The 19,708-nt window shown below is 41.2% G+C and overlaps 1 protein-coding gene and 1 pseudogene across 4 annotated transcripts; both read right to left on the bottom strand.

Moving 5' to 3' along the window:
- Positions 1-21: 21 nt before the first annotated feature.
- Positions 22-9,882, bottom strand: LOC147149889 (C-type mannose receptor 2-like). Of its 3 annotated transcripts, none has more exons than XM_086024870.1 (15): positions 9,769-9,882; positions 4,981-5,192; positions 4,795-4,901; positions 4,501-4,616; positions 3,659-3,870; positions 3,479-3,585; positions 3,172-3,287; positions 3,040-3,102; positions 2,805-2,960; positions 2,582-2,691; positions 2,077-2,191; positions 1,546-1,661; positions 838-926; positions 577-745; positions 22-297 (listed from the first exon to the last, which is right to left on the bottom strand). In XM_086024870.1, the coding sequence occupies exons 2-15, from the start codon at positions 5,128-5,130 to the stop codon at positions 154-156; spliced, it is 1,770 nt and encodes a 589-aa protein (XP_085880996.1). In that variant the 5' UTR covers positions 5,131-5,192; positions 9,769-9,882; the 3' UTR covers positions 22-153. The 3 variants fall into 3 exon arrangements, with proteins under 3 accessions (XP_085880996.1, XP_085880995.1, XP_085880994.1); XM_086024869.1 differs by lacking the exon at positions 9,769-9,882 and adding an exon at positions 6,410-6,633; XM_086024868.1 differs by lacking the exon at positions 9,769-9,882 and adding an exon at positions 6,404-6,632.
- On the bottom strand, positions 9,135-17,818 carry LOC147149888 (uncharacterized; annotated as a pseudogene). Its single transcript, XR_015086125.1, has 4 exons — positions 17,411-17,818; positions 16,217-16,498; positions 10,690-11,319; positions 9,135-9,706 (listed from the first exon to the last, which is right to left on the bottom strand). The product of XR_015086125.1 is annotated as an uncharacterized LOC147149888 (transcript).
- Positions 17,819-19,708: the final 1,890 nt, after the last annotated feature.

Raw genomic sequence — 19,708 nt, 5'->3', positions numbered from 1 at the left:
AGATTTATTGGAATGTTCGGGTGAATGCAGGAATACTTTTATTACCTTTCAAAAATGATAAAATCACTTAGTATTCAAGAGTACAATAGAAAGTGGTAGCAGTGAGTGCTAAAATAAATATCCAGACAGGATGTGGACGTCTGGACGGCGACGTCACATCAGCTTGACGCTAGTCAGCGTCACGTCCCTCGCCGACATCTGATTGATGTTTTGCAGGTCAAGATTATATTTGTCCTCCATCTGGTGGATGTTGTTGATGGTAACGCGGAAGACGTCGGCATCACATTGGATGACAATCTGAATGACAAAGAGCCAGGAGGGTGAATAAAAGCGCACTTCAACCAGTAAATGTTCATTTTCTATAATGTCAGGACTCATGTAGGCCCCAATCGAGAAGTTGTTGGCCTTCAATGATGTTACAAAAAAAGCCAGTCGCACAGGCAGAACATGCAAACTCCGCACGAGAAGGCTGCGGCCAATATTCAAACCTCGAACCTTTGAGTCCAACGTGTTCTAACAGAAATGGCCGGAATGAAGCCTTGTGTGCTATGACGTAGTGATAGTGATTCACTTGACCTTGAAGTCGAGTCCGGGTCCAAAGGGGAAGCTTTGTTCAGAAAACTCTTTTTCTGTGCCTGCTACCATGTCACCTTTGGCCAACAGCTTGACCTTTCTGCTACTGAAGTCAGACTCGAGGAGCAGCGCGGTCAAAGTGTTGGCGGCATGCTCTAATTTTACGACGAGCCTGCAACACAAACGCACAAAGGTGGAAGGTGATGTCATGTAACAAACACACAATGGTGTTGTCATGGTAAGTGTGGGGACATGGCTTATTACTTCTTTGCCTTGGCAATGACTCGTCCTCTGATGACGATTATTCGGCTCACACAAAGACCGTTGGGAATCTGCACTACGAATCCATTACTCTGCACACACACAAATGAGAAAAGTTACAGGAAGCAGAGAATGCAGTTTGTGTAGAATTTATTTTTTCATGGGGACTGCGGTTAAGAGTCAATTTGTGCAGTGGGGGAAAATATTGCCCAAGATGTCCTGAATTAGGTGAAGACAGAGATACAATCAACTTATATTTTAGATACAACCAATACATTTTGCTCATTAAAATGAAGCGCCATTAACCTATTCCGTCACCGCCCAAAACCCACAAACAATTTTGCTTGCATGTTTTAAATAATGACAAACAGCACTGACGGTATGACATGAATCAACTTTGTAAATAAAAAAACAATGTCAATAAACAAATGGGCGTTATTTCAGTCCAGACTGAAGGCCCTTATTGGTGCCTCTAAGGGGTTTGGCCGAGTGAATGATGTCAGAACCTGGAGTCTGGATGTCTGGTTCACGTGCGTTTGAGGGTGTGTGCGGTGAGAGGTGACGTGGAGTACAGCAGCTCCTTAAGTCAAGGTACCACTGTAGTTTGTTGTTCCAATGTGTTGAGAAATGTTCATTACAAATGAAGGAACACAATTCTGCAAAGTACAACTTTTCCTGGGCATTCCCAAAAAAAAAAAAAAAAAAACTCACCAGGTGAGAAATAATGGAAAGCACGCATGAGCATGTGGTGTCATTAGTGGAACATGACAGCTGCTTGGTTGAGCTTCCGCAGTTCTCTAGTTCCTGATTAGTCAGCGATGTCTTTCCTGCGAGAGGAAAACCAATCTTGGATTACAGCACGTGTTGGGAAATAATGAAGCATCACATAGGGAGGGGCAGAGGCTAAATTCTGTCAGTGGGGTGGCCAAGGTGATTCAGTGACTTAGGGCGTGGCCGATAGGGGACACACATGCAAGCAAACGTGGTAATTACGCACAGTTAAAACCTCACAACCAACACCATTTTGCATTCTGCCAATGGACGGCTGATTCGTTGAAATCATCAGAGAAGAATGACAACTTTCTGTTAAATCTTTACAATAGTACAAATGGCTTTTTACTCAGATTTGCTCCTGCTTGTCAGGTTTATGTTCACAGCGCTTGGCTGTATGGATACAAGAGGGATCAAATATGAGTGAGCACATTACAAGACGTGCAAAGTGAGCATTTGTGACTGTTGGACCTTTTTTGCAGACAGACGTCATCTTGATAGAGCACGCCCATTCATACATCTGTCCAGCATCGCTTAGTATTGCGCAGAGTTCGTGCTCAGATTCTCCCTGCCACTCGATATTGTCCTGCGGACGGCAGTGGGAAAGTCACTTCAGCGTGTTGTGCACTCAGTCAGGATGGCCTCCCACTGCCTTTTGTCCAGAAGCAATCAATCATTGATTGGAATTCTTCATTTTTTACCCTCACTATTTTCAATATCTTTAGTCATTCAATTTTAAAATGACTAACACCTCATATACTGCATTTTACTCTGACTTAACTTTTTCCCTGTCAAAGCGAGACTTTTCTTCTCTTGATATTGTGCTTTACTGCTATGACACTGACTCTTTTCAATTTTCCCCATAATTTGTGATACTAGGCTTTACTGTTAAAATGACCTTTTCTGAATTATAACTTCTCTCAGCTTAATGCATGATTATACAACAGTTTGAGACTACTGCAAATGCTTAACTTACTGCAGGTGTGTTGTCACTCCACTCAAGCTTGTTCTTCTTCTTCTTGAATCCCACAAATGGCTTGTGTGCAAATAATTGGTGTAAAGGATGCGTTTCTTTAGGCAGATGGTCTTGGGGAAAGGAAAACAGCGGCTTTAGTCCGAGAACAGCGGCCAAACTTGATGGATATTATGAAGCTGTTGGGGATCTTTGCCGGCATCGCCAGTTAGTCTTCGGCACTCACCGGTCAAGAAGTTCCTCTGTTTGTCTGAGTGGATGCTGACCAGGTGACCTCCTCGTCCGATGCACAAGTTCTCGGCTTTCTGCCAAGTCCGATGTGACATCTCGAAATGATAGCAAAAATCGCCATACAGGAACTCGCCAGAGTCGCAATAGGAAGCTAAAGCCCAAAAGAAAATTTGGGTGGAAAATCATGATCGGACAAGGAAGGTGTAAAAAGTAGCTTTAGTACGACTCACTCTCTTCTCGTTTGAAAACGTAATTGGGATCTTTGTTAGAAGGCAGTTGTACATCCAGGCCACCTGCAGGAAGACATTGTGAGACTAGGCTTTTCTCTTTTTAACATCAACATGATGAACGTGCTTGCTTACCGTTCAGATGCCGTTTGCACATGAATGCCGACGAGGATCCGCACATGCCACGTCTCCACTTGCCAGGTTCTTTAAAAGCCCCTTGGTTGATGTACGTGCAGGACTCATCTGTGAGGCTGTCGGGAGACAGTAAAGTGTGACACCGACAAACGGGCCGAGTTGGAGGCTTTCCATCCTTTCTCTCCTCGGCAAACGCCTTTTCCCTTTTGTCATGTGTGCGTTCTCCCACATTTTGAAAATTGTTACAAAATCTCAACATGTGTCCCCACCTGCATAACCAAAAGTGTGCAAAGATGTGACTTTTGACCTAATATGCTGACTCCGGCTCCAGTTGGTGTAGGTCGCCGTCAACCCGGTGTCGGACCAAGTCATCTCCCGGCTTCCCTCAAAGTCACACCAGGACTTGCTGCATAGCTGCAGAAACCAAACCTTGTTGTCAGTCTGAGTATCAGTACAGAGTCAACAGCTGCTTGCGCTTCCACCTCACCAGATTGGAGAGTCCGATCCAGAACTGGGTGTGCTCGCCCATTACACCTTTCACAAAGGTTTCCTCTTCCAATGAATTGATGGAGACCAGGTTGCCGCCCTTCCAGACGCACTCATGGTGGGCCCCCAGCCAACCATTGGTGCCCGTCATCTTCTTGTAGCATCTGGAGTTGTATTGGCGCCACCCCCGCTCACACTGTGGCTCCCGATTGGCTGAGGACACATTTTGGCAATCGAGGCGTTACAACAAGCCCACCCGATTGTTGGGTGGGATGGAGGCCATTTTTAGTCACTTTGGCCATTTTTAGCTGTGTTTCTACCAAGACAACAAACTTGTCCTCGATATTTTTATTATGAAGCCTAATAGCATCATTGCTCTAATCTAAAAATGGCTGTGTGTCTGTCTACCAAAACAACAAACTTGTCCTCGATATCTTTATTATGATAGCCTAAAAGCATCATTGCTCTCATTAATTTGTGTTTACATTTTGGGGAAATAGAAAAAAAAATCACCAGTAGTCCAAACTGATTCAACTGACAATATAAAGAAAAAACTCAATCAAGCATATTGCTATTTTTATTTGTTTATTTGTTTAAACAGCACTTGGGCAATTACTCCGATTGTTAACAATAAATCTACTGACCAATATTTCAATGAGAAATTGATGTGAGAATGAAAATAAAATGTCCAAGACTTGACGTCACACTAGGTTGGCCGGATTAAGGCACAGAGGTGTTTTGCCCTGTGCGCTGCAGGACAATAAAGTTACATCAGTTGCAGGCCGCTGTATTTATAAATTGACAGTCATGAAACGTTGTTCTCATGGCGATATGCACGCTTACATTTCAGCTTCCGTTTGCACATGAATGCCAACGAGGATCCACATAGGCCACGTCTCCACTTGTCAGGGTTTTCAAAAGCCCCTTGGTTCATGTATGTGCAGGACTCATCTGTGAGGCTGTTGGGAGAAGTCGTGTCAAATGAGACACGACAAACAGGCTTTCCGGTTTCCGTGGAGGGTTTCCATGTTTTCCCTCTTCAGCAAACGCCTTCTCTCCCACATTTCGAAAATCAGTTTGAAATCTCAACATCCTGCCTGCACAATCACGGCACACAAAGATGTGACTTTATTTTACCTAGCGTGTTGATTATGGTCCCAGTTGGTGTAGTCCGCCGTCAAACCGTTGTCAGACCAAGTCATGTCCAGGCTCCCCTTAAAGTCACACCAGAACTCGTCGCATCTCTGCAGAAATGAAACCAAATTGTCAGTCGAGTACCAGTACAGACTATAGAGTCAACAGCTGCTTGCGCTTCCATCGCACCAGATTGGAGAGTCCGATCCAGAACCGGGTGTGCTCGCCCATTACACTCTTCACAAAGTTTTCCTCGTCCAACGAGGTGATAGAGACCAGGTCGCTGGCCTCCTCGATGCACTCGTGGCGGGCCCCCAGCCAACCATTGGTGCCGGTCATCTGCTTGTAGCACTTCGAGTTGTACTGGAGCCACCCCGGCTCACACTCTGACACCCAAATGTCTGAGGACACATCGGGAATTAGTCTGACGCATTAGTGCACGATGACGTCGCACTCACATACAGTATGCTTGCTCTTCATGCAGTTCCACAAAAGGGTACAAGGTAGCGCCATCGAGGCGTTACGGAAATCCGCCATTTTGTCTGGCGGCAGCGGCCATTTTAGGGTCACTTTGACCATTGCAAGTGTTCCAAGACAAAAAACGTGTCCTCGACATTTTTTGTCCCATCGCCAGAAACTTGGAACCACTGTCGCGTTATTTTATTACGCTAACCTAATAGCATCATTACCGGTATTATTTTTTAACGTTTTGCGGGAACAAAAAAATTCAACCGAGTCTAAATGCCTTTGCTTACAATCTAGATCATGTGTATCTCAACCAGGGGTACACGGACCCCAAGGGCAGTTGTTCTAAATTATTTTCTGTTATGCACCCTTCCCACTTATAGCAAGAAAATATTTCATATTCCAAAAAAATCAACTGGCCAATAACTTCATGAGGATTTAATTTGAACTTCATGAGGATTTAATTTGATGAAAATTACATTTCCAAGACTCTTGATGTCAACGCTTAATGTGCCGGATTAAAGCACAAGGGACGTTTTTTTTTTTTTAGGTTTTGCCCTCAGGGAGGCGCTGTACGAGACAACAAAGTCCATATCAAAAGGGCCGTTAAATTGACACCTTTCCGTACCATACAGATCGCATTTAACAGGCTTCAAGTTATGCCTCTTGTTTTTATAGAAATGTTGCTGTTTTGTTGTTGCACTAATGGGACACCAGGCACCTTTCGTTGGACTGACAATATATTTTGACCCTCAACACCTCAAGATAAGAGGTCTGACGTATTGTGTCCAATGGCGCATCATGGAATACAGTGAGAACACTCGTCCCATATTCTCTCCACATAACAGTCTCTGTAGTGGACAATGTTATTTTAAAAAACATTTGTCAGCAATGAAATTTCGAAATCACTAATTGATCAGACGTCGCGCTTACTAGCACATTATTTTGCCATCAAAAGATCATATTAAACCCAATAAAGATCACATTCAACCCCTCAAATTATTACAGAAACACACGAAGTGAGATGAAGCTTCTTGAGAATCGAAAACTCGATATATTTGAACTCTCCAAATTAAAGGAATACTACACCATTGACTTAAACAAAACATCAGCGAAACGTCCCAAGAGAAAGGGAATATTTGCTTACACGTACACGTCCACCACATGCCAAATATGACAACGGCGACGAGAGCCACAAAGAACGCAATTCCGAACCGCATCCTCGTGTTCGGCGAGTCCAGAAGCATCTTCGCCGGAATTAACGCCGCAGCTCGTGACGCTCACTTAAGCCAGCGCGGTAGATTCGGTCAGGACGATGTCATGCTCAACTGCAGTTGCTTCTCCGTGCGCGCGGCATAATCGGGTCCAAGGACGTGCTCACACTACGTCACAGAATGCAGAGTGCAAAGAACGTTCGTCATGAAGAAATGTACTTTACTTGGTGACGTCATTTCAAAAGGCCACTACAAGCGTTTGTACATAGACAAACGCTTATATGGCAGTAGAACCGAACGCAAAGTAAGAGGCAACTTTGGCTCACTTCCACTGGGCAGCGCTTACACTCTGAAAGGTGAAAGTCCAAGTGCTCGCATCTTAACCGGATCGAGCAACGTCACACTTCACATTTGCTGCTTTCATTTCGGCGCCTTCACGCAACTGCTTCCCTCCAGTGTATCCATCGTACCGTATCGATACAATACATCCTCAATTATATAGCGCAGTTCACAACAGCTGCAGCTGCAACACTTTACATTTAACAAAAATTGCAATAATACAACAACAAAGACAGCGGAAAGCAATAAATTAAAACACAAATTAATGATACTAAAACATATAGAGTAGACACCGGAAAACAGCAGAAAAGTGTCACTCTCACATTGGGTCGAAAGCCAAACAATAAAAAGATTTCTTCAAATTAGTTTTAAAAATGAACAACGAGAGGGGCTTGCCTAACATCATGGAAGGTCACTCCAGAGGGAAGAACAGGTGTTGCAGAAAAGGCTCGATTCCCTATAAGGTATCAACTTCAGAAAACAGGTCAGCTGTGATTGGTTGTTACCTGAGCCCTGAGCAGTTGTGATGTAATTTTCAGTTGACACAAGTGACAAAATGGCCGCCCCCAGAGATGGCTAAAAAAGATGGATTGACTCTTATCCCACAAACGCAATATTTATCAGAATGCCTTGTTTCAACTAGTGGGCTTGCATAGAATATCTTCTTGAAAAACATTTGTTTGGGTTGACTTCCACTTTAACTACACTACGTCATATAAAAGCCTTTGTATCAAAACCAAGAAATCTGAGATAATATAGGGTGATTCAAAAAGATTACACAGAAATCATCACATGATATTTCAAAAAACAAAAAAAATAGAAAACTGATTTGGACATGTGTTGTACATATGTTTAAGTTTTTATTTCATGTTTTACAAATGCTCAATGTGGCCACTAACGGCAGCTGGGACAACATCAAACCGAGCTGCGAATTCCTTCCAAATGTGCAAGAGGATGTCGCGGTCCACCATAATAATTGCAGCAACAACCACGCCCCCCGCTATCAAAATCTGCCAATGTCAGCACCTTGTTGATTGAAATATACATATATACAGTATACACAATTGTGCAGGAAACCAAAGCCAAACAGAAATGCATAAATGAAGACGCAGCTGGTCAAGCCTACGCCCTTTATTTTACAAGGCAAATTTGTACATTAGTTAGACTACCCTGTTAAAAAACAAAAAAAACGTGACTGTCCGGTAGTGTAGTGTGTTCGTGTTGGTCTTGCTATTTGCCTTGCTAGTAGCTGATGAGACCAGCGTGGAAACAAAACAAAACTATGCCCGCCTATGCTGGTATTTAAGATGGGTAGGCTCATTTTAAAATGATCTAACCAGAAGTGATTTAATGTTGAGAGTGTATCGTGTGTGCCGTTTGCCCTGCTCCGAGAGTCTCTGTGAATGAAGCACTTTTGCTCTCACAACCCTCCCAGTCACGATCATGTCAATTGTAAACACACAAACACATCGCAAACCCAGCCGGACACAAACCGGTCGTATGCCTCCATACTTTTATAATTCTGGAAGTCCTTCAATTCACAGAATGGGCTTGGGTGGAAATTGAGGTTGTGGACAAGAACAATACAAGTCACGACGGGCAGTGCTTGCGGGTCAGTAATCCAGTCTCTTTGTTGAAGTTTGTATGCGTCCAAATTGTTGGACAGACGCAATTTGTCAGCATACCGCACACTCGCCTGCCCGCTCAAAGTTCCTGTGCATTTCTCCATCGCAACAGACGGTTTAAATGCACTAAAAAAAGTCGCATAAAAGAGTCCAAGTGACCAGCATGTGTGTTCCCAAGGAAAAGGAGGGGTGGCCATCGAAAATGGACGATTGCATGGGATTGTGGGACATACCTAAAAACACTCTATAGCAGGGGTGTCAAACTTATTTTTGCTACAGGCCACATCATAGTTCTGATTTTACTCGGAAGGCCGTTACGACTGTGAACCCGTGTAAATGTATGATCGCCTTATACACAACAAATTGATGGATAGCTAGTTTTGAAATCAGAAGCCAGTTAATAGTTTGTTCAAACTATTTTGTCATTTTTTTCATGTATTTTAAAGGAAGGATTGCTAACAAATGCTTGAAATATTTGTTAAAATATATATGTTAACAGTGAAGAGCATTTCAAAGAAACTCAAGTCAAAACATGATTTGCCTTCACGGGCCAAATCTGGCTCCCGGGCCTTGAGTTTGACACCTCTGCTCTATAGTATGGTGGCTCATACAACCGGAGACAAATTCTTGTGTGTTTTTACATACTTGGCCAATTAAGATGATTCTGATTTATCTCTGGTGTGTGATTTTGTGTGCTTTGTTAACAATGATTTACGAGTGAATCTTTGACTACAAACTGAACAGGGAAAAGGTTTTTCTCCAGTGTGTGTTCTTTTGTGTGCTTTCAAATGTCCCTCCTGTCTGAACCTTGTACCACAAACAGAGCATGCAAATGGTTTCTCCCCAGTGTGCGTTCTTGTGTGTCTTTTTAAATGTGTCTTTGAAGATAATCTTTTGCCACAAACTGAGCAGGCAAAAGGTTTTTCTCCAGTGTGTATTGTTGAGTGCCTTGTTAAAGCTTGATTTTTAGAAAATGTTTTACCACAAACTGAACAAGCAAAAGGTTTCTCACCAGTGTGTGTTCTTGTGTGCATTGTTAAACTTGCCTTTACAGTAAATGTTTTACCACAAACGGAGCAGGCAAAAGGTTTTTCCCCAGTGTGTGTTCTTGTGTGTCTTGTTAAATGTCCCTTCCAGGAGAATCTTTTACCACAATCTAAGCAGGTAAAAGGTTTTTCCCCAGTGTGTGTCCTTGTGTGTTTTTTCAAGGATGACTTGTTGACAAACGTTTTGTCACACTGAGAACATTTCACTTGTCTGTTGTCAGTGTAACTTGTCATATCACCTTTAGAGTGTTCATCACCGTTGTCCGTGTCAGAAGAGTGTGACGTTACCTTGTCACCCTCTAAAAGTGGAGCTATGGGGCCATCTGATTGGGATCCTCCGCAGTGCTCTCCATCACCGTCTTCACTCTTCACAAAGACACAATTCAATGCAAACTTGGTGATAGCAACCTCCTGCTCTTCTTCTTTAGTGTGTGGGTTCTCTGGCTTTTCCTCCTCTTTGATTTGGGGGGACTTTGGCCTTTGCTGCTCAGGACGAATTTCTTCACTGAAGTCTACAGGACACAAGAAAACAAGCACAGCGGTTGCTAAAGTCAAACTTATCTCAAGTTTCATGTTGTGACGTTGACATTGTGTGCATTGTTGTTTCTAAATGTTTTGGCATAATTTACGATAACAGAAAATTAACTGAAAAAGCCTACTGGATTAAAGGTGAAATGTCTTCACAAAAATGAGTTATCATTGTTGCACCTGAACAAGTTCAATGAATGAAGGTTCATGAGAAAGTCGCAAGTGTGTGTGTGTGTGTGCGTGCGTGCGTGCGTGTGTGTGTGTGTTTTACGGTAGCCTGAAGGGGGGTTGTTTTAGTGCGTGTGACAACTCATTGCATACCTCAGCCTGGTTCCTACCTTAGGTTGCATTTGTGCTTGCAGTTAAAGCAACACTATATAGACTATAAACACAACAGAACAGCACCTGTGGACAAGAACTGTTACCATATGTACTGCCTGACGTGGAGTGCACACTCCTTTTTTGTGGCACTATGAATAACCAAACAGCACATTTGAAAAGCGCTCTGAATGTCCCAACGGTTGGAGTGGAGCAGAGCGCGCTTTGGGTGTCACGTCCTAAATGTTCATTTTGTTGTTGTTATTGCATTACTATGGTGCCTCATACTATCAGAGACAAAGTCCTTGTGTATTTTTACAGACTTGATCAATAAAGACAATTCTGATTTATCTTCTGTGTTGCGTTTTTGTGTGCCTAGTTAAATCTAAGTTCCAAGTGAATCTTTGACCACAAACTGAGCAGGGAAAAACATTTTTTTTCCCAGTGTGTGTTATTCTGTGTGAGTCTAACTGTCCCTTCTGTCTGAATTGTGTGCTGCAAACTGAACCGGGAAAGGGTTTCTCTCCAGTCTCGGTTCTCGTGTGTTTTAAGCCATATTTTCTAGAAAAAACATTATCACATACTGAACAGGCAAAACGTTACTTTTTTCTCCAGTGTGTGTTTTTGTGTGATTTTTCAAGGATGACTTGTTGGTTGACAAACGTTTTGTCACACTGAGAACTCGTCTGTTGTTAGTGTGACACGTCATATCACCTTTGGAGAAGTCATCATCATCATCATCATCATCATTGTCAGAAGAGTGTAACGTCATGTTGTCACCTTCTGAAAGTGGAGCTAAGAGATTGTCTGATTGGGATCCTCCACAGTGGTCTCTATCATCTTCTTCACTCTTCACAATGACAACAGTCAATGGAAACTTGGTGATTTCATCCTCCTGCTGTTCTTCTTTTATGTGTGGGGTCTCTGTCGCCTCCTCCTCTTTAATTTGTGGTGGGTCTTGTCGCTCAGAACGGAAAAATTCTTCACTGTGCTCTACAGGCCACAAAAAGACAAAGATGCGGATTGCTTAAGTCAAGATTTGCTCAGTCATGTACTGTTACATGCAGTTGCTCTTTATATCAAACAATCACAGCAGCAGGGTACGTAGTTTAATGTGAAAATATCAAATCTAATACTTGTACACATTTTTTGTTCCACAAATGAGAAATTTGAATATTGTTCAGATATATGAAGCACTTTATCAAAATGGTTCGTTTACATTGATGTTTTAAGGCATAAAAAGAATCAGCTTATACTGATAAAAAAGTTAGTATACAAAAAGAAAACTAGCTTGTTTGTTTACACTTTATGCAACAATATTAAGAGAAATAACTTGTTCTGATATCAATGTTATTGTGTGTATACATATATACATACATATACACACATATATACATATACATACATACATATACACATACATACATACATACACATACATATATATATATATATATATATATGTATATATACACACACACAAGCAAGTTCAGTATTCTTAGCTATTTAATTGTAATTCCCCTAGATAATGTCCAACTATTGGGAAGCAATGTGCATATAAGTTTGCATCTGACTGGTCAATTTCAGATAAAAGCATACAATTCCATAAGGAAATCATTGCACGTCTTTGCAATTTGCATAATGCATAGGCCATTATCGCGATATCAATATTTTTTTTAATATACTGTACTTTAAATAAATACATACATAGATAAATAAATAAATATATAGTTCTATCAACCATATTCTTCCATAAGGAATGGCTTGAACGACATATAATTGTCATAAAATGTCAAATATTGTTAGATTTTACACTGCAAAAAAGAAGTAACTACAAAGAAGGAATACTTTCTTAAAGGTTTAAATAATACAGTCCAAAGATCCTAAACATTAAAGAATCAGTTGAACTTATCGCATTGCACCAGTGCTGGTTCTGTCAGGGGCCCACTACCCAAAAAGGCTTAATGTAGGGCCCTGAGATGTTTTTTTAAATTATTCATTTTTAACATGCTACATATTCCAGCGTGTGCAATGTGGAGTGAGCTGGTGTTTATTGTGAATGGACCACAGAAGGGAAATATTGGACTGTGAGGCCCAACACCCCAGCCATCACAGGCCAAAACCTCTGCAAGGCTGATTAGCCGCGCCCTAGGTCCATGAGGAGATACCATTAGATCTTCAAGAGAGTCTGGCTGCAGGCCCCATTCTCTGCCCCTCCTCTCCATGTCCTTATTTCATTTCCGCCAAAATAAAATTTGCTCTTAATACAAATATAATAGGGTTAATTTTTTTTTAAAAAAAGACACGTCTTCTCTCTTTCAAATATACTCTTAATATAAATATATAGATTGAACTTTCTAAAAAGCAAATATATTTTAATATGTAGTTTAAAAAGGCAAATATGTCATTTTTCTTTGAAATGTACTCTTAACATAAATCACATATATAGTTTCGTTCTTCTTTTTCTTTTCTTTTTTTTTTGTTTTAAACGCTGTGGTCACCAACTCCGGTCCTCCAGGGCCCCTATTGTGGACATTTGCTTTTTTCAATAATATTAAATGTTTTCAATAATATTAAATGTAACCTAAAACGCTAGCAAGAATTCAATTAAAACAAACACATAAATAATTGTAAGTATATTAAGTAGTTACTAAACAAGCGAGAGTATGAAGTGAACAAACCTGCTCTGTATAAGACAACTCGAGGGTCCAACTTGCAAATGTGACGTTGGGGCTTGATGTCCTCTTTTGATGCACAAAGTTCCTCCTTGTGCTCTACTGTCTTTCTTGCACACATTTTCACGCGACAATCACTACACTTAGCACTCACTTGATCTCTTCTTTGAGACGTGTACTTAGACGTCTCTTTGTTAGCGGCTAGCAAGCTAAGGTAAGTTAGTCAGAGACGCTTCAACGTGCACACAGAGGCGTTTATCCGGACACGAAGCTCTAATTTATTGTACTTGAGTCCTGTAAATCAGTGATACGCGTACAGTGTCAACGCTTTAATCCGTTCAGCATTATTAAGTGAAGCACGTGTCCACACTACGATCCGCGGAGCCTAAACAATCAGTACTGCGCATGGGCACCAGGTCGGCCATTTTGATAGCACGCTACGGCTACTTTACTAGAACAAAATAACATTTTGGAATGCGTCATGGTTTTCGGCGACAATTGTTTTGAGAAATGCACCTACTGCTTTCAATCAAATGTCGAGGATGATTCTACAGACGCACCAAAGCCACTGGTAAAAACTTGCCCAATGTCCGCACCGTGTTGTTAATTTTATGTCCAAGGTAACCAAACCTACAAAATTGTTTGCTGCACAAAATCGGACCATATTTAACAGGGACTATTGCATATTTTTCAGAACAGCCATTTTCAACTTATGGGTCGGAACCAAGTGTGGGCTACGGACGGAAGTAGCTCCTTCTCTCAGGCGAACAATGCACACTAAAACCAGCAAACATTCCAATAGCTTGTTCCCTCTTGCCATGAACTCACCAAACCGTTGATTCAAACAAACTGAGCAGGCAAAAGGTTTTTCCCCAGCGTGTGTTTTTGAGTGCCTTGATAGAATTGCCATGTCATGTCATCTTCCAAACCGCTTATCCTATACAGGGTCGCGGGGAGTTGCTGGAGCCTATCCCAGCCGTCAACGGGCGAAGGCAGACTACACCCTGAACTGGTCGCCAGCCAGTCGCAGGGCACACACAGACACCGTCACTGAGCGGGAATCGATCCCACGCTGCCCGCACACAACTCAGGCGTGTGTACCACTACACTTGATAGAATTGCATTTTTACTAAATATTTAACCACAAAGTGAGCAGGCAAACATTCTGTGTGTTCTTGTGTGCACTGTTAAACTTGTCTTCAAAGAAAATGTTACACAAACTTAGCAGGCAAAAGGCTTATCTCGAGTGTGTATTTTTGTGTGCCTTGCTAACGCCGTCAAGTGAATCTTTTATCACAAACAGAGCACGCAAAAAGTTCCACTCCCGTGCGTGCTCTCCTGTGTCTTTGCAATGATGACTTGTTGACAAAAGTCATCACATTTGTAGAGTTCGTCATCATCATCATCATCGTCATCATCATCATCATCGTTGTCATCATCATCATCATCGTCATCATAGTCAGAAGAGTGTGACGTGTGTAATCACTATTTGATCGTGGAACTAAGGTCACACCCGTAATTTATTTTCATTGTATTCTTAAGCCCTTTACCCTTTCAGCGAGTTGAGCTACCTACTAGCCGCTCCAACTCAGACATAGCTGTTCTGCACAATCTCCACAAAGTCAGATTTCACAAAGAAGTCACCATGGCACACAATTGTGAGATTTGCAGAGTAAATTTTCATTGTTGGGGTGTGTTATGGCAAATTTAAAATGTTTCTTGAATCAAAAGACAAAACAGGATGATTGTGGATGTTGTGTCTCTTATCTTCAAGTTTCAAACCTTGCATGTTGCTATTGTCTTTTTCCCGGTTTCGTCAATATGATAATCCTTGCATCCAAATGTAACCAAATTTCCCTCGACTAACACACAATTGTTTGTAAAACAAGTCATCCAGAATCGTTCCCCATATTGCGCAAGGATCTAGGGAAAAAAATGAAAAAAATTCACATTGTATAGACGTTTACCAGTACCTTGGAGTTCTTTTAGTTAAACATATTCATTTTCTAATGTTACAGATTTATGTCATACTGAATTTATATAATACAAGATGTTTTTGTCTCGCGTTGTTACAGACATTTCCTTTTTCTTTTAAGTCAGGTGCCATCGTATCAGTCTAGCTAAATAATAGCCTACCTTATGGCCCCTCTTTTCATGCCCAGCACAAGTCTAGCGCAAAGTGCAGTCTAACTGTGTGCATGGGTGGAGGTTTTTTTCATTTGGTAGTTTGTTTGACTAGTGCAGATAAAATACAGTGTTGTGCGCTGTGTGGGATGGAATGCCCGACTCGCGGCCAATCGAAGCGGCTCCCCTCATTCCCATCAAAATAGAGGCAGTGGAAGTGCACATAGGAATTTTCTGAAGAAGCAGAATTGACTCAGCCACTGCACTATTCACACCCTAATCCAATAAAGATGATTCTGATTCTAATTTACTTTCTGTGTGCGTTTTTTTGTGCTTTGTTAAACCTGAGTTTCGAGTGAATCTTTGACCACAAACAGAGCAGGCAAAAGGTCTTTCCCCAGTGTGTGTTCTTGTGTGTCTTTTCAAATCTTCATTTTTATAAAATGTTCTATCACAAACTGAGCAGGAAAAGGGCTTTTCCCCAGTGTGTGTTCTTGTGTGCTTTCTTAAATTATCTTTTGTAGAAAACCCTTTACAACAATAGGAGCAGACAAAAGGTTTTTCTCCAGTATGTGTTCTTGAGTGCCTTGTTAAGTCTACATTTTTATAAAATGTTTTACCACAAACTAAGCACGCAAAAGGCTTTTCCCCAGTGTGTGTTCTTGTGTGGATAGTTAAATGTCCCTTCCTGGGGAATCTTTTATTACAAACCGAGCATGCAAAAATGTTTTCCCCAGTGTGTGTTCTTGTGTGGATTGTTAAACTTGCCTTTACAGAAAATCTTTTACCACAAACTGAGCAGGCATAAGGTTTTTCTCCAGTGTGTGTTCTCGAGTGCCTTCTTAAATCTTCACTTCTACAAAATGTTTTACCACAAACTGAGCAGACAAAAGGTTTCTCGCCTGTGTGTGTCCTGATGTGTGTTGTTAAATGTGTCTTGAGAGAGAATCTTTTCCCACAATCTGAGCAGGCAAATGATTTTTCCCCAGTGTGTGTCATTGCGTGTCTTTTCAACGATGACTTGTTGAAAAACGTTTTGTCACACTGAGAACATGTAGCTCGTCCTTTTTCATTGTGATGAGTCTTATCACCTTTCGAGTGTTCATCATCATCATCATCATCATTGTCAGAAGAGTGTGACGTCATGTTGTCACCATCTGAAAGTGGCGGTATGAGGCCATCTGTTCGTGATCCTCCACAGTGGTCTCCATCACCTGCTTCACTCTTCACACTGACCACAGTCAACGGGGACTTGGTGATTTCATCCTCCTGCTCTTCTTCTTTAATGTGAGGAGGTTGTGGCTCCTCCTCCTCTTTAATTTGGGCAGACTCTGCCTGCTGTTGCTCAGGACTAAGATCTTCTTCATTGATGTCTGCAGGAAACAAAACAGACCAACACATGGGTTGTTAAAGTCAAGCTTTGCTCAGTCAAGTCTCATGTTGTGATTCTGACGTTGTGTATTATTGCATCTAAAATGTTTTGACAATGTTTAGGATAATAGAAGAACTGAAGAAGCCTGTTGGATTAAAAGTGAAATGTCTTCAACAAAGAAGATGAGTCCAGTTGCCTTGATTCAATCTTTGCAAGGACTAGTGGAGGCGCACACCACATATGTATTTGCACTTGTAAGTGGTGTAGTCCTTTTACGTTCAAGCACCCCCCCAACACACGTTAAAAGGATGACGTACCACAGACGCAGACGGCATTTTTGGTTGGCTGTAGGTGGATCATTTAAGTTTGGCTTTGTCTTCGTGGATCTTCAGTGCAACCAGTAAATTTGCTGTTTTTGTTTTTAAATATATTTACTAGACTTTAATATTTTTTGTTGCTGACAAACGTCTGCTTCACACTTCAATGCATTCATCAGTAATATAACGAAAATGAGTAGATGAATATTGTCTTTCCGAGTCAATTGTTTATAAAACTACTTGTGTCCCTAAAATTTCACGTTAGGCGCCACTGTGCTGCTCCCAGTAAAAAAGTTAGTCTGGATGCTATGACTGGTTGTGACTGTGTTTTGGGTTGGGTGAGTGATGTTGTCATTTGCTATGGCCTTTTATTCTGTCATCTTTATTTTGTCATATCGGATAGGACATGGTCTTATGTCTCTATTGTTATTTGAGAACGTCAAGCTCACGTGACACTGGAGCGTTTGAAATTGTAGGCAGTGTTATGAAATGACTTGGATATTTTATGCACTCAACTATGAAATGGTACTAAGAATTACATTTAAAAAATAAACAGGAAATATTTTTAAGTAGTAAGTGATAGTAAGTGAACAAACCTGAACTGTGTAAGGACACTTGTGGTTCCAACTTGCAAAGCGAACCCAGTAGCTGACGTTCTGGCTTGTTGTCTTCATTTACTCCACAACGTTCCTCCTCGTGCTGTGCTGTCTTTCTTGCACACATTTTTACACGAAAATCAAAACACTTTCCACTCACTTGATCTCTTCCTTGCTATGCGTTGCGAACACACGTCTCGTTGTTATTGTTCGCGGCTATCAAACTATGCTAAGTTAGCGAGAAAAGCTTCAACGTACACACAGACGAGTTTATCCGGAAACGGAAGATTTCTAGTCCAGTTAAATAGAAATGGACATACTGTGTCGAGGCTTTAGTACGTCCAGTACTAATTCATAATTCAAACGCGCGTACCCGAGACACGACTTGCAATAGTACGCATGCGCAACAAGTCCACCATCTTTGATAGCAACCTACGGCAAAAACACTAGAACAAAATACATGTAAAACCTGCGGTGCGCATGAACGGCTATATAGTATCAGGGGTATGCAACTCCGGTTCCCCGAGAGCCATAACTTGCCTGGTTTGGAACCCTCCCTACTACAACACACCCGACTCAAATGATCAGCTCATCAGCATTCTCGGTAGAAGTCTGAAACGATCCTGATCATTTGAGTCAGGTGTGTTGTAGTAGGGAGAGATCCAAAACAGGCAGGATATGGCTCTCGAGGAACCGGAGTTCCATACCCAAGGGCTATATATAATACTGTATATCCATCAGAGATGGGAAATTCAGGTCAGGAAAGTAAAAACATGCCACAGTTTAGCTTGAGCCACAGGTGGTTCTAATCAACTGACCTCATGTACCTGCCGGTTGAGTAGAAGCGCTTGTGGCTCAAGCCAAAGCGTGGCAAGGTTTTGTTTTACTTTCTGGACCTGAATTTCCCATCTCTGATATCTATCCAACGGCATCTGTATCTACTACTACTATCTATACATGCATATACTGTGTACAGTATATATACACACACAGGCACAGTATGTTACTTATATCCGTGTGTACATGCATAATTAGAGTATTATTGCTGTTTTTGTTAAATATAAAGTGCTTTGTTACAGCTGCAGCTGTAGCGCTATATATAGTTGTATTGTATTGTCACTTAGGTGACACAGGCATGACATTTAATTTTGCCACTGGCAAAAACTGTTACTTTCCCAGTGTCAGCATTCAGCACGTTGTTGAATGATTGATTTTTATTCAATTACTTAAAAAAAAAACCAGCCAAAACAGAATTCTCCAGGAAAACAAAGCCAACCGAGGCATAGAGTGAAGTTGCACCTTATATAGCCTATGCACTTTTTTTTATAAGACAATTGTAATTTAAAAAAAATCAAATAAAATCATCAAAGGGCCAACACAATGTTCGTCACTCCCTCAGAGTGAAATGAAGTCATGAAAAGAAAAACAAAAGTTTCTTATTTTTTAAACAAAAACAAACATAAAACTTTCCACCCAGTCAAGGCAACAACAACACAAAAAAACGACATTGTTTAAAGAAGGGTGTTGAGTGAGCAGTACAAGAGCAAACCTACAAAATTGTTTGCCAGACAAAATCTGTCCAGAGTCCAGACCACATTTCCATCCATGCATTCACTTTCTGAACCGCTTATCCTCACTCGGGTCAAGGACAATTACATTGTTCAGGACAGTGATTTTCAAGTGATGGGTTGGGCGGCCATTTGCCACTTACTGTCGACTGAAAATAACATCGCAAATGCTCAGGTCTCAGGTAATTTCCAATCACGGCTCACCTGCTTGTTGGGTTTGGTCATGTGACCTTCCTAAGCTGAGCGTGAGAAAACAAGAAACTGGAGTCATTAAAAATTGATCTAACGAAGCAAACCCGGGAACCTGTTTATGTGGCTGATGTAAACAAAGTTTATTACTAATTTCTGAGGATATTCAAAGAGTATTGTGGTAAAACAAAAAACAAAAAATGCCCCTTAACAACATATAGTGATGGTAAAAAGGAAAATAAGACATCGATATCAAAACCCTACAGAATGCAATTAAAAAGAAAAATTTAATTTTTATAAAATAGAACAGAAAAAGCGAAAAAGAAATGCAAAATGTACAGATATAAATTGCTAAGATAATCGGGATAAGCAAGGAAAATGACTATGGTAAACTAACGGAAGAGAGCAGAAACAATATTAGAGTGAACAGTGTAATTACAAAGAACACTGGAAAAGATTAATCGCCCCGAATGCCCACAAACCATTTTGAGGGAGATATTCAAATTTTCAACAATGAAGATATTGCAAATGAATTGAATAA

This window comes from Filicampus tigris, chromosome 3 (assembly GCF_054856515.1).
Source record: "Filicampus tigris isolate MCC_2025a chromosome 3, RoL_Ftig_1.0, whole genome shotgun sequence".
Classification (NCBI taxonomy): domain Eukaryota; kingdom Metazoa; phylum Chordata; class Actinopteri; order Syngnathiformes; family Syngnathidae; genus Filicampus; species Filicampus tigris.
Note: the sequence above shows the minus strand (reverse complement) of the source record. Positions and strands in the feature narration are given on the sequence as shown.